Source organism: Bos grunniens, chromosome 2, assembly GCF_055505025.1.
Source record: "Bos grunniens cultivar Pamir isolate PY7600 chromosome 2, Bosgru_T2T1.0, whole genome shotgun sequence".
NCBI classification, from domain to species: domain Eukaryota; kingdom Metazoa; phylum Chordata; class Mammalia; order Artiodactyla; family Bovidae; genus Bos; species Bos grunniens.
The window spans coordinates 24,703,562-24,716,291 of record NC_141166.1 but is presented as its reverse complement, the minus strand read 5'-3'; the positions used below and the strand labels follow the sequence as shown (position 1 = coordinate 24,716,291).

The following is a 12,730-nucleotide window of genomic DNA, read 5'->3' as shown; positions in this document are numbered from 1 at the left end:
TGTGAGGTTTTAATGTGCAAGGAGAGGAATAGAGCTAATAGGTTTAAAAAAAAAAGTAGTTTTTGATAACTACTGTTCTTACAAACTATTCTTATTTAGATAAGGGTACCCAAATCTCTAGAAAATTAATAAAACAAACAAAAAAAAGGTAAACTTAGAATTGTGATGAGTTTTCCAAAAACACAACAGACAAAGAAAAGATCCACAAAAACTTGCTTTGAAAAACAAGCGTTCTAGCCTATCATCAAAAATGAAACAGCCACTGTTCACCGAGTAATTTCCTTCTGCTCTTGCTACCAAACCCCTCCCTACCTTTGCTGGGAAGCCTCAGCCCTGGCCTGAGGAACCCTATCTGAAATTAGAGACAGGATTTCCCTGTGATAGTGGTTCCCCAGAACTGATGCTTTTGAACTGTGATGTTGGAGAAAACTCTTGAGAGTCCCTTGAATTGAAAGATCAAACCAGTCAATCCTAAAGGAAATCAGTCTTGAATATTCATTGGAAGGACTGATGCTGAAGCTAAAGTTCCAATACTTTGGCCATCTGATGCGAAGAACTGACTCCTTAGAAAAGACCCTGATGCTGGGAAAGATGGAAGGCAGGAGAAGGGAACGACAGAGGATGAGATGGTTGGATGGCATCACCGACTCAATGGACATGAGTTTGGGCGAACTCCGGGAGTTATTGATGGACAGGGAGGCCTGGCATGCTACAGTCCATGGGGTCGAGAAGAGTCAGACATGACTGAGCGACTGAACTGTGTGTGCTATGCTAAGTCACTCAGTTGCATCCGACTCTTTGCAACCCCACTGACTGTAGCCTGCCAGGCTCTTCTATCCTCAGAATTCTTCAGTCAAGAATACTGGAGTAGGTTGCTATGCCCTCCTCCAGGGGATCTTTTCCACCCAGGGATTGAACCCAGGTCTCTTGTTTCTCCTGCACTGGAAGGGAGATTTGGGGAGGTGCTGGGGCAGGAACAGTGACTGCCAGATTTAGGTGAGGGATGGGAAGGCCAGGGTTTTTTTTTGCTGTTTGCCTAAGTGCAAAGGTTTATTAGAAGAGACTGAGGTATTTTTAAAAGGCTGTTTCTTTTGTTGTATTTTCAAATAGCAGAGAAATGGCTTTTTCTTCTTCTTCTTTTTTTACTACTCATAACACTTTATTTTTACTTTGTACAAAATACAAAAATGCAAATCCAAAGAGTACAGACCAGTAGTTGACAGGCACACTGCACAACAGCAAACCTTGTCTAGCAAGACATTAGTTTTTTAAACTTTATTTTAGTGGATACATGCATTATATAAAATAACAACAACAAAAACACACAAAGAAGCTAAAGATTTCACTATTTCTACCCCCAAAGTAATGCAAGATTACTTTCAAGACTTTGGATGAGACCCAAAAAATTTTTTAAAAGGCCAATAATATTTTTTTCATATAAAAGTAAAAGCTACCATAAAATGTCCTTTTTTCCCCCTCCCCCATCACACTGATTAAATTTTTCTGAAAAGCCACACATATAAACAAAACAAAACAAAAATCCTGAACTGGACAGTAAATACTCAAGAGGGTTGTTAACCTAGGTAACTGCTCAGTAGTTTAAAGAATCTTTTAGACATTTTGAAACCTTTCTATTCATTTCTCAGTACAGTGTTCCACCATCCTGCCCCTTACCCCACTTAAGACTTCCCAGAACAGAAATGCTGCATCATTGAGTCTCTGAACCTAAGAACTAGTTTTGAAAAAGAAAGTCATGTACAAAAATATTTAACAGAACTAGGAAAGATGTAGGAAAGGAGTCTTTTCTTCATAGCAAAGTAGTCTTTGCTTTGCATGGTTCCTTCCGTATATTCTTCAGGGTTTGTTTATCTGCCCCATGAATAAGACAGCACCTAGAGAATTAAAAGGAAACAATACATAACTCTAGTCCTTCAGATAAGATGGAAGATATATCTAAGGGGAGGTTTCTGGGCTGTCTTTAACCCCACTGCTCTTAAGCAATGCTATCCAATGGAACTTTCTGCAGTGATGGGAGTGGTCTGCATCTTCATTGTCCAATATGGTAGCACTGGTCACGTGTGGCTATTAAGCCTTTGAAATGTGGTTTAAGAAACTGAATTTTAAATTACATTTCAATTGTTGTTTAGTCACTAAGTCACGTCCAACTCTTTGCAACCCCATGGACTGTAGCCTGCCAGGCTCTTCTGTCCATGGGATTTTCTAGGCAAGAATACTGGAGTGGGTTGCCACGTCCTTCTCCAGGGGATCTCCCTAACCCAGGGATCGACCCCAAGTCTCCTGCATTGGCAGGTAAATTCTTTACCACTGAGCCACCTGGGAAGCCCTTCATTTTAATTAAAGTTAAAAAGCTAAGTCTCACGTGTGGCTAGAGGCTCCCATTTGGACTGTTTGGCTCAGGAGCATACTAATTATAATGATTAAAGTGCAATGAGATAAAAGGATAGGAGGCAGCTTAGGTTATCGATCAAAAGCAGAATAAAAGCTAGAATATGTTAGTTTCTACTCTGTACCAACATGAAGACAACCTCTTTACAAAGACAGTCTTAATTATTCTTCATAACTGTACTAAGAGGTAGGAATTACTGTTATTCTAACTTTAAAGATGAAGCTAAAAGACAGTGCCAACTCTGAAGCCATGACTCACGGAGCTAAGACTGACTGAACTAACAATTCTCAGGTCATAACAGCAGGGTGCCCTTATAAAGGTTGAGGACATGTAGCTTCCTGAAAAATTTACCTAATTGCATTTATTTTAAAAAAAAAGTCAGCAGATGTCAAAAAGCCCCAAAGGACTGCAGAGCTCTTCAGATATTTAAAAAAAAAAAGCAAAGAGACAAAACCTAAAATCCTGTGTTTGAGAGATGCCATCACACCATGTAAAAACAGTCTGATTCTCCTTTCTCTGCAAAGGGGGCAGTTACATGACTCAAAGCGTTGGCACTTGTTGACACATGGCAGAGGGATTCAAAGCTGCACTGCTGGAGTTAACTCACAGCTACAGAACAATGGGAGAAGGCAATCACTCACCTGTGGGATTATGTCGGATGAAAAACAGAAAAGGTCTGTCTACTATAAACCAGGGAGGTGATGACCTTGCAATCAGAATTGCAGCTGCAGGAAGAAAAGGAAAACCCATTGTACACCCAGCATGAGGCCAGCAAAGGCAGCATGTAATTCAAGGCAGGACATCATTCCTGTCCCAGAGGCTGGCCATGAAACAACAGGCCCTGTGGTCACCACTGACAGCACAGCCACCATGGGCCAGGCCTTTTCCAATCTGCCTCATTTAGTTCACACAAGCCCATCTCCTTTAAAAACCATGCTTACTCCAGGTAGCACTGTTATGAGGATGAACTGAAACATATGACAGCTGTTAGAACAATGTGTGTGTATGTGCTCAGTCACACAGTTGTGTCTGACTCTTTGCAACCCCATGGACTGTAGCCCACCAGGCTCCTCTGTCTATGGGATTTCCCAGGCAAGAATACTGGAATGGGTTGCCATTTCCTCCTCCAGGGGATCTTCCAGACCCAGAGATTGAACCTGTGTCTCATGCACCTCCTGCATAGGCAGGTGGGTCCTTTAACAGTGTTTGCCACTTAATAAGCACCCAACGCACATTCACTGTTACTATGAACTGTGCTTCATTCATACCATCTACCTAGCTGAGGCCTGGCCCCTGGTCCTTCTGGCCTATCCAGATCCTTTCTTGGTACCAAGGACCAGCTCACTTATCCATTTTGTCTGTGCCTTCTCCCTAGGGCTCATCATCTAGACTTTCTTCATATTGGCAGTGTAGACTGCTCATCTGGGGCCTACTGCCTGACGCTGCTGTTCAGCTCATCTGGTGCGGACACTGGAAGCAAACGTATCTACGCTTATGGTCTTAGACACGTTTCCTCTGCCCTGTTTCCCAATGGTAGTTTTGATCTAATAAGCCAGTGATAAGGCCTTGCAGAAGGGTGGATACCTGGCATAACTGCCCCATGCTTGCTGCAATGGCCCAGTATTCTTCCTCAAACCCCTGGGAAGCCTTAATAACTTGGGCTTGATGTTGTAAGGGAAACAGCTGTAGCTATGCTTAGACAAACTCAACCTAGGGTTATTACAATCAAATCAAGAGTCAGTAAGAGATATGGACTGAACTGTATCCCTCAAAATCTGTCTGCTGAATTCCTAGCCCCAAGTGTGAGTGTATTTGCGTACAGGGTCTTTAGGGAAGTCTTTAAGTTTATTTTCAAATTTTTAAAATTTTATTTGGCTGTGCTGGGTCTTCGTTGCTGCGCAGGTTTTTCTCTAGTTGCGGTACGCAGGCTTCTCATTGAGGTGGCTTCTATTTTTGGGGAGCACAGGCTCCAGGGCACAAGGGCTTCAGTGGGTTTGGCTCCCTAGGCTCCAGGGCAGAGGCTCAGCAGTTGTGGCACACGGGCTTAGTTGCTCCATGGCATGTGGGATCTTCCTGGATCAGGGATCAAACCTGTGTCTCCTGCACCAGCAGGCAGATTCTTTACCACTGAGCCACGAGGGAAGCCCCAGGAAGGCTTTAAGTTTAAATGAGGCCGTGAAGGTAGGGCTCGAATCTAACAGGACTGGTGCCCTTACAGGAAGAGAATGAGAGGCCAGGGATGTGAACAGACAGAAAAGGCCATGGGGGGGATACAGCGAGCAGGTGGCTGTCTGCAAGCCAAGGAGCGAGGCCTCAGGAGACACTGACCCTGACAACACCTTGATACTGGACTTCTGCCTCCAGAAATGAGAGGTAAATTTCTTTTGCTTAAGCCGCCTACTCTGTGGTAGCTTGCCATGGGAGTCCTAGCAGACTAACACAGCAGGGCTGGCTTCAGGAGCATGTGACCTGGGCCGTCACAGGTCCCCACACTCACAGTGGCCCCATACTTGGTCTAGTGCTTTGTGGATGTTGATTTGAAATTGTTTTTTTTTTTTTTAAGTATTATTTACTTATTTGACTGTACTGGGTCATAGCTGTGGCATGCAGGATCTTTAGTTGTGGCGTGTGGGGTCTAGTTCCCTGAGGAGGGATTGAACCCAGGCCCCCTGCATTGGGAGCACAGTCTTAGCCACTGGACCACCAGGGAAGTCCTTGAAATTCTTAGTAAGTTTTGAACAAAAGGCTCCATGTTTTCATTTAGCACGGGGCCCTGCAACTTACGTAGGTGGTCCTGACAGTACTAATTGGCAACACTTCTCAATAACTTTGGCAAAATTTAGATGTCACTTTCTAGCTCTTTGTTTTAAATGTTATTTTAAGGAATAAAAATTAAATGTTTATTCTAGAAAGGCAATAAAGGGTCTATTTTGAGTACAAATGGTACATTTTAATGACCAGAAATATTTGACCCAGTTACAAGTAAAGCTAAGACAGTCAGTTTATGAGTTCACAGAGTTTGGCCAGATCTATTCATCCAATTTCATATGGATAATTAGGGGGTACAAAAACCAACCTAAGACTGTTCTGTTTTCTCCTTCATTATATGAGCCATTGAGGAGAAAGCAAATGTGGAAGTTCTAATTATCGAGGAAGGCTGCGGAGCAATCCTGCCAGAATTCAACAGTTGCTTGCTAATTCTTCACTTGGTCCTAGATAGACTCAATTGGCTATTTTCCTATTAGTAGTTGCTAGTATTTTGTGTTTCAATATGAAGATGGGGCTTTACTGCCAGTAAGAAGCCACAATATGCTTGATCCATCTGAGAGTGGGGGCGGGGGTGTCAGTTAAGCACCACCCTTAGGTCAAGTCTGAGGGGTCCTGTTCTTATGAAGAAAGACGTACTAGCACACAGCCGTGCCTATTTGCTTGTAAGTCGGTCTATGCTGCTTTCACACTGCAAAGGCAGAGCTGAGAAGTGGAGAGGGAGCCTGTACAATCCACAAAATCATAAACTAGGTCCCATCCAGCTCTTGGCGGAAAAGGTCTGCTGACCCCTGTCCTGGAGGAATTTCTACTGAAGTACTTTCCATAATGTAACAGACCCTGAGCTTCACGGACGCGGGTTTCCCCAAAGTCACCACTGTCTCCCGAGGTCAACCCGCAATGCCTGGCTAGAAATGCGGCTCAGGACACAGTAGCTGAGTTGATGAAGGAACTGGGTGTACTTGCTCCCAGCCCCGAGACCCAGGGCTTACTTACTTGTTGCTGCTGAAGCTTTGGTTCCATCTTCACTGACTTCGATTTTTGCTTTTTGCAAGATGTGAGAAACATGAAGGTTTTCTGACCCTGTTTCCAGAAAATAAAACAGAAACAGCATTTGCTTGATATGCAGGCCACTGGGTTGGGTGAGAGAAGTAATTTTGAAGCCATGGCAAGTTTCAGTCCTTAAAAGGTGCTAGGAGAGGGTGGGATGAATTGAGACAGTAGCATGGCCACATATACATTACCATATGTAAAATAGATAGCCAGTGGGAATTTGCTGTATGACACGTGGGGAGCTCAAACCATGATAACCTAGAGGGATGGCATGGGGTTGGAGGGGGTTCCAGAGGGAGGGACATATGTATACCTATGGCTGATGCATGTTGATGGATGGCAGAAACCAAGACAATATTGTAAAGCAATTATCCTTCAATTAAAAATAAATTTTAAAAAAACCCAAAAATCAAAACAAAGAAGTGTCAGAGGAAGTGACTTCTGACAGTCCCCATGATGGAAGGGTGTAGGGTGACTGTCACTGTGGTGAATTTCAGTCTCTGCTAAGTGAACTGTGACCTCACTTCACAGCAGGGAGTCCGGGACCCCAAGCGTGTTAGTGCCTCTGTCGGTTCAACTCCCATCACTTAAGAATTTTATTAAAAAAATAAAAAGAGCGGAGCTTTAAAAAGGTAATCTAGTTTTCTGGAAGAAGCAAGCCAACAATATTACTTTTCAATTACAGAATCTCACATCCAGAAAAAACATAGCACTTACACACAGGGAACCTGTGGCCCAGAGTGTTAAGAAACTGTCCCCCAGTCACATGGCTCATTAGTGGCAGAGGAAGAGCCCTCTTTTCCTAACAAAAGTCCCTCACTTAAGGGCAGAGCAGTGACAGAGGAGGAGGAGCCAGGCTCAGAAGTGCAGCTAGGCCCCTGGGACCTTCTACTGAACACCCTTTCCTTCTCAGCAAATCTCACCATTCCAGCAACACCCACTGGGGTCAGAGTTTGAGGAGAATGCAAACAGAAGTTAACGTTGACCCTGATGGGACACAGGTCTGGTGCAAAGGGAGAAAAGTGCTTTTTGTGTTGTCTGCTTTTAAACCGTGTGCACTGGTGCTCGGCTCTAATGTGACTGATCATGAATGAGAGACGCGTTTCCAGGGCCCTCGTCACCTGCACGGTTAAACAGAACGTCTCAGGAGAATTTCTGGCATCTGTTCCTCCCTCGGAACCCCTGTGAACACCCTGTCACAGGTATCTAGTATGTAAGCTACAATGCGTAATCCTGAAGGGGAAAGTGCAGGGTAAAACAGCACTTCCCCGGCTTCACTGGGATGAGGAGCCTTGTTCAAGCAAAGACGCTGACTCTAGGTCTGAGTCAGACCCACGATCGTGAATTTCAGACAGGGTGATGCTAATGCAGCTGGATGAGGGAAGAGAGTTTGGTTAACACGGGATGAGAGTCTCAGAACATCCATGGAGCTGCAGTTTTACCAGGGGAGTCTCGTTAATCCCCACGACAGGTACCCAGGTGTTCACTAAAAGGCAACTGAGGTTGGTACTGAACTATTCTCTTATCACTCAGGGGGAAAAGTACAAAATAGAGCACAAATAATGTTTAAGTCTTGTCTGTGGAAGGAGCTGGCTGTGCTATCAATTAAAAAGACAAAGACCAAACATTGAGATATGACTCTAGGGAAAAAAATAACATGTAACTGGCAAATGAAGGGATATCATACCAGCTGTGTCCTAGATGGTGTGGCAAAGGCAATTAATCAGCCTCTTTTGAATTTATATTTCAGATTAATGGGATTGAGATGCCAAAATCCTATTTGCACATACTGGCACCTGCAGTTGTTTGGTGGAAGTTAAGCCATTTGAGAGCTCAAACATTCTTGATCTTGAAAATTTGAAAATACAGGGGAAAATTGTGCATTTGGAAAAAGAAGAGACTAATATCTAATTAAGAGCCAAATTTTTAGGTAATGGAAACAATACATGAAATGTTTCTTTAAATGCATGCAGTCACGTAGGTTTCCCATGAAATGTACATGGGAAATGTAAGGGATACATGACTCATGCTGATATAAGTGATGGAGGCTCGGCAGCGTCATTCAGTGAGGCATCCAATGAAACCCTGAAGAGTTTCACAGCAACACATCCCTAATGCTGACCTTTTCTTCCTGAACAAATCAGAAACTTGGTTTATAACACACTGTTCAAGTTTAAGAGCAAATTCTAAATTGAACATACTTGTTATTTTTGCAAAATTCGCCTTTGATGGATCAAACATATCAGTGATGCCAAGGACTTTCAGCGGCTCCTTCAAATCTGTCTGTGCTACGGCTGTGAACCTAGCACAAAAGCAGAAAACAGGGGGAACATCATTATAAATGATACAAAATGATATATTCAATGCCAGTGGGAAAAAATGTTTACAAACATGTTTTTAAATGTATACTCTGAACAGTCATATCTTAAATTTTAACCCCAAGATTAAAGTGCCAGGTAAGTAGAGAACGATCCATCTCTCAAACATATATATGGCAAAACGGAACAGTAACAGCAAGTAGGGGGGTCCTCAACCTCGTGGGCAACAGGCTCCCCATTCTAGCCTGAGGAAGAGCTATGGAAGTACTTTCTCTTATGCTGAATGGGGAGATGCAGGGTTTCGATAGGAAAGAATCTCTGTATTCTCTTACAAGTTAATTGCTAAAGGGATGTTGCCTTTACGCTTAAATTATACCTATTGGCCCATCTCTGGGAACCCTGCCTCCCAGGTAATCAACACTAAGCTAACACACTTTTGTTTAGCTCATAGGAAATAGGCCAGGCCCACCTTTGAATGATTGCAGGGAGGAAGAAATTGACACATCCCCTCTGGAGACTGATGGAAACCAGGAAATGTTCAACTTTACTCCCTCCCTTTTTAGTATAAAAGAAGCCTGAATTCTAACTCAGGCAAGATGGTTCTTTGGGACACTGGTCCACCATCTTAATAGTCTGCTGGCTCTCTGAATAAAGTCGCTATTCCTTGCTCCAGCAACTCATCTCTCTCTCTCTTCCCTTTCTTTTAGAATATTTATTTGGCTGCTCCAGGTCTTAGCCGCGGCACTTGGGATCTTTGATCTTTGTTGCGGCATGTGGGATCTTTAACTGTGGAATGTGGGACCTAGTTCCCTGACCAGGGATTGAACTCAGGCCCCTTGCATTGGGAGGAGGAAGTCTTAGCTATTGGACCACCAGGGAAGCCCCAGCAACTCATCTCTTTATTGGTCTGTTCTTGATGAGCAGTAGACTCGGTAACAGGGTCTTGACAAGTGTTCAGTATTCTACAGTCTTCCCCCGTATCCAACCACAGAACCACCATGGTTATTGGGGTTGTGGACGGTCAAAGGGAGGAGATACATTCCTGCTAGTTAAGTGTTTGCATTCTGGAAGCATTTTATCATTAAAACAGGGGTAAACATTAGGAACGATATTCCTTTGCATATGATATGGATTTGTGGGATGCTTGGACTATCTGGCATTATAGCTATACATGTGTAAATGTCAGTTATTAAATCTGTCAACAGAAGATGTGTTTACCAGATTTTATCACATCCTGTGGGAGAGCAGCAAGGGTAAGTGAGCAGACCCATCACAGATGGGCTGTAATGGTAATTTACTTACAATTATAATTTATGTACATCACCAGCCTATTCATTTATGGCAAGCATTGCCTTATGTGAAGGCTTATTTTACAACAAAAAACTCTTGGGAGGATTACTATAATACTTATTATGAATATATGCCTCTGATTGCTTATCTCAGTGATTAGAGAATTAAAAGCTATCAGAACTGGAAGATATACATGTGTGTGTGTTCGATTGTATCCAACGGGTGACCCCATACGTGTAGCCCACCAGGTTCCTCTTCTTGTCCATGGGATTTCTCAGGCAAGAATACTGGAGTGGGTTGCCATTTCCTATGCCAGGGGATTTTCCCGACCCAGAGATCAAACCCTCATCTCCTGCACTGGCAGGTGAATTCCTGACCACTGAGCCACCAGAGAAGCCCCCTATGAACAGTGAGATATACTATAAACCCTTGTAGTGGCACAGCAGCCTGTGGTCTGGTAGAGGGCTTAGTGACCAGGCTGTTTTCTCTGCTTCCCCATCATCATTATCCTGCCACAGAAGAGGCACAGGGATTGAAAACCAACTTCTACAAAAGCATAGCTTTGTATTCCCACCATGCAATTTCTGCAAAATAAAGTGGGGTTTCATGATGCGTCACCCTTCGGTTGTCCGGTATGTGACACAGTCACTCCCAGGGCTCGAGGGCTCCTGCTGTTTTCTCTTTTAGGGACAGGGGCTACTTACTTGGGCAGGATGACCTGCACCCGCTTGGGCACCATGGTGCTCACCCAGCTGTCGATGGTCTTGGTGCTGATGTGAGGGACAATGGCCGAGAGTGGGACAGAGCTCTCTGTTGGCAGCGCGATCAGCATGCTGATGCTTTCGCCATGGTAGGGCAGCTCGATGAAATTGTACCATAGGCCACTGGGGGTGCTTGTAGACCCTAAAGAAATCAGAGGCAGGTTCAGGGCACTCTTGGTGACCTCCAGAAGGGGCATGAGCGGTTGCTGATAGCCAGGGTAGTTTTTTATTTATTTCATTGTGTTGACTTTGGGGCACATACTTTTATCATTCTCCATTTTTTATATGCCCATTTCCCAAACATGTTTATTCACCTTTTGAATCTTTCAAATCTTCGGGGCCTACCATATAGTGTGTGTGTGAGTCGCCCAGTCGCATCCAACTCTTTGTGATGCCATGGACTGGAGCCCACCAGGTTCCTCTGTCCATGGGATTATCCTAGGCAAGAATACTGGACTGGGTTGCCATTTCCGTCTTCAGGGGATCTTCCTCACCCACCCAGGGATCAAATCTGCATCTCTTACGTCTCCTGCACTGGCAGGCAGGTTCTTTACTGTCTGAGCCACCAGGGAAGCCCCAACCACATACCACATAGGAGGCATCAACAAACACTTCATTTTCAAAGGATGGGCATCCATTCTCCTTTCAATAGTAAGAAGACAACTGATATTCAGGCCCCATATGCGTATTTTTAAAAGATGAGAAACAGCTCATTTTCAAAATCATGATAACATTCAGGTGAGTGTGTCAGGTGGTTGGGTCCTAACTGCTTCGCCTTTTATTTCATTTTTTGTATTATAAGATCTCTAGAAGACAAATAAATGCCCAGCCACGTTAGTCTACACAGCACTCACTGCTTTCCCCCTTCATTTTCTGTTTTTATGAAAGCTTCCAAAAACAGCTTTCTTAGAAAATAAAAGACAAGGGCAATTATTTTTTCCTTCCCTGGTAAAGAATTCTTTAGTCTAGACATGTCTAGAATGCCTTTGACCACACTAAATCTAAGCAGAATTAAACCAGATCACAAGGCATGTAGAATACAGTGCTTTGTAAGAAGTCGACCTGTATCAGATGGATGAAGGGGTGAATGTGAGCTGCCTAAGCATGATTCTTTTGGTGGAGCCTCTGTGTGTGTGAAGGAGTTATGGCAGGGGGGTGTAGTAAACAGCTTCCCCTGTTTAGGGTCCACTCTGTGCCAGGCCCACACCAATTATGCCAACACATTTAGAATCTACAGCACCCCACAAAGTAGATTTAAGCAGTCTTATTTTACAGCTGTGAAAGTGAAAGTGTTAGTCACCCAGTCATGTCTGACTTTGCAACCCCATGGACTGTAGCCAGCCAGGTTCCTCTGCCCATGGGATTCTCCCGGTAAGAATACTGGAGTGGGCTGCCATTCCCTTCTCCAGGGGATCTTCCTGACTAAGGGATCGAACATGGGTCTCCTGCATCGCAGGCAGATTCTTTACCGTCTGAGCCACCAGGGAAGAATTTTATAGCTAAGGAGGCTACAATTAGAGACACTAACTTGTCAAGAAGGGACACATGGCTGAGAAGTGGAGCAGAGCTCCATAATGACTCAGTACGTCTAAACCCAAAGGTGCTCCTCCTTCACTCCCAGACTCCCTACTCATTCTTCATCCATTCCGGTAATTACCATGAGGGCTTTCTGATAGTTTACGGTACCCGTGCTTACTAATAAAGACCCAAGAGTGATTTAAACCAGCACTTCTCACAAAGTCATCTAGAGAACACACAGCCTGCAAGACACCTGGTAGACAAAACGAATTCCACATCCCAGGAAGCTCCGGACACTTGATCCTTCTTGCACATTCATAATACACAACAGTTCAAGAAAGGCTCTGAGAGGTCCCGAAGAAAACTGTTTAACTCTAGTTATTCCCAGGTTTCCTAAATTTATTTGATCTCAGAATCCTTTTATCCCACGTGAAGGGGCTTCCCTAGCAGCTTGGTGGTAAATATTCTGCCTGCCAATGCAGGAGACAATTCCTGGGTTCAATTCCTGGGTCTGGAAGACTCTGGAGAATGAAATGGCTGCCCACTCCAGTATCCTTGCCTGGAGAATCCCATGGACAGAGGAGCCTGGTGGGCTATAGTCCATGGGGTCCCAAAGG

The 12,730-nt window shown here is 44.1% G+C and overlaps 1 protein-coding gene across 3 annotated transcripts in view; it reads right to left on the bottom strand.

The window, feature by feature from the left end:
• Window positions 1–1,260: 1,260 nt before the first annotated feature.
• Window positions 1,261–12,730, bottom strand: part of SERPINE2 (serpin family E member 2) — a 70,814-nt gene continuing 59,344 nt past the window's right edge. For all 3 annotated transcript variants that reach the window (XM_086365771.1, XM_086365761.1, XM_086365755.1), the window contains exons 5-9: window positions 10,539–10,737; window positions 8,428–8,528; window positions 6,170–6,256; window positions 3,049–3,132; window positions 1,261–1,892 (exon numbers count right to left, since the gene is read on the bottom strand). In XM_086365771.1, coding sequence (XP_086221897.1) covers window positions 1,855–1,892; window positions 3,049–3,132; window positions 6,170–6,256; window positions 8,428–8,528; window positions 10,539–10,737 — 509 coding nt within the window. In that variant the 3' untranslated portion in view covers window positions 1,261–1,854. The remainder of the gene's footprint in view (window positions 1,893–3,048; window positions 3,133–6,169; window positions 6,257–8,427; window positions 8,529–10,538; window positions 10,738–12,730) is intronic.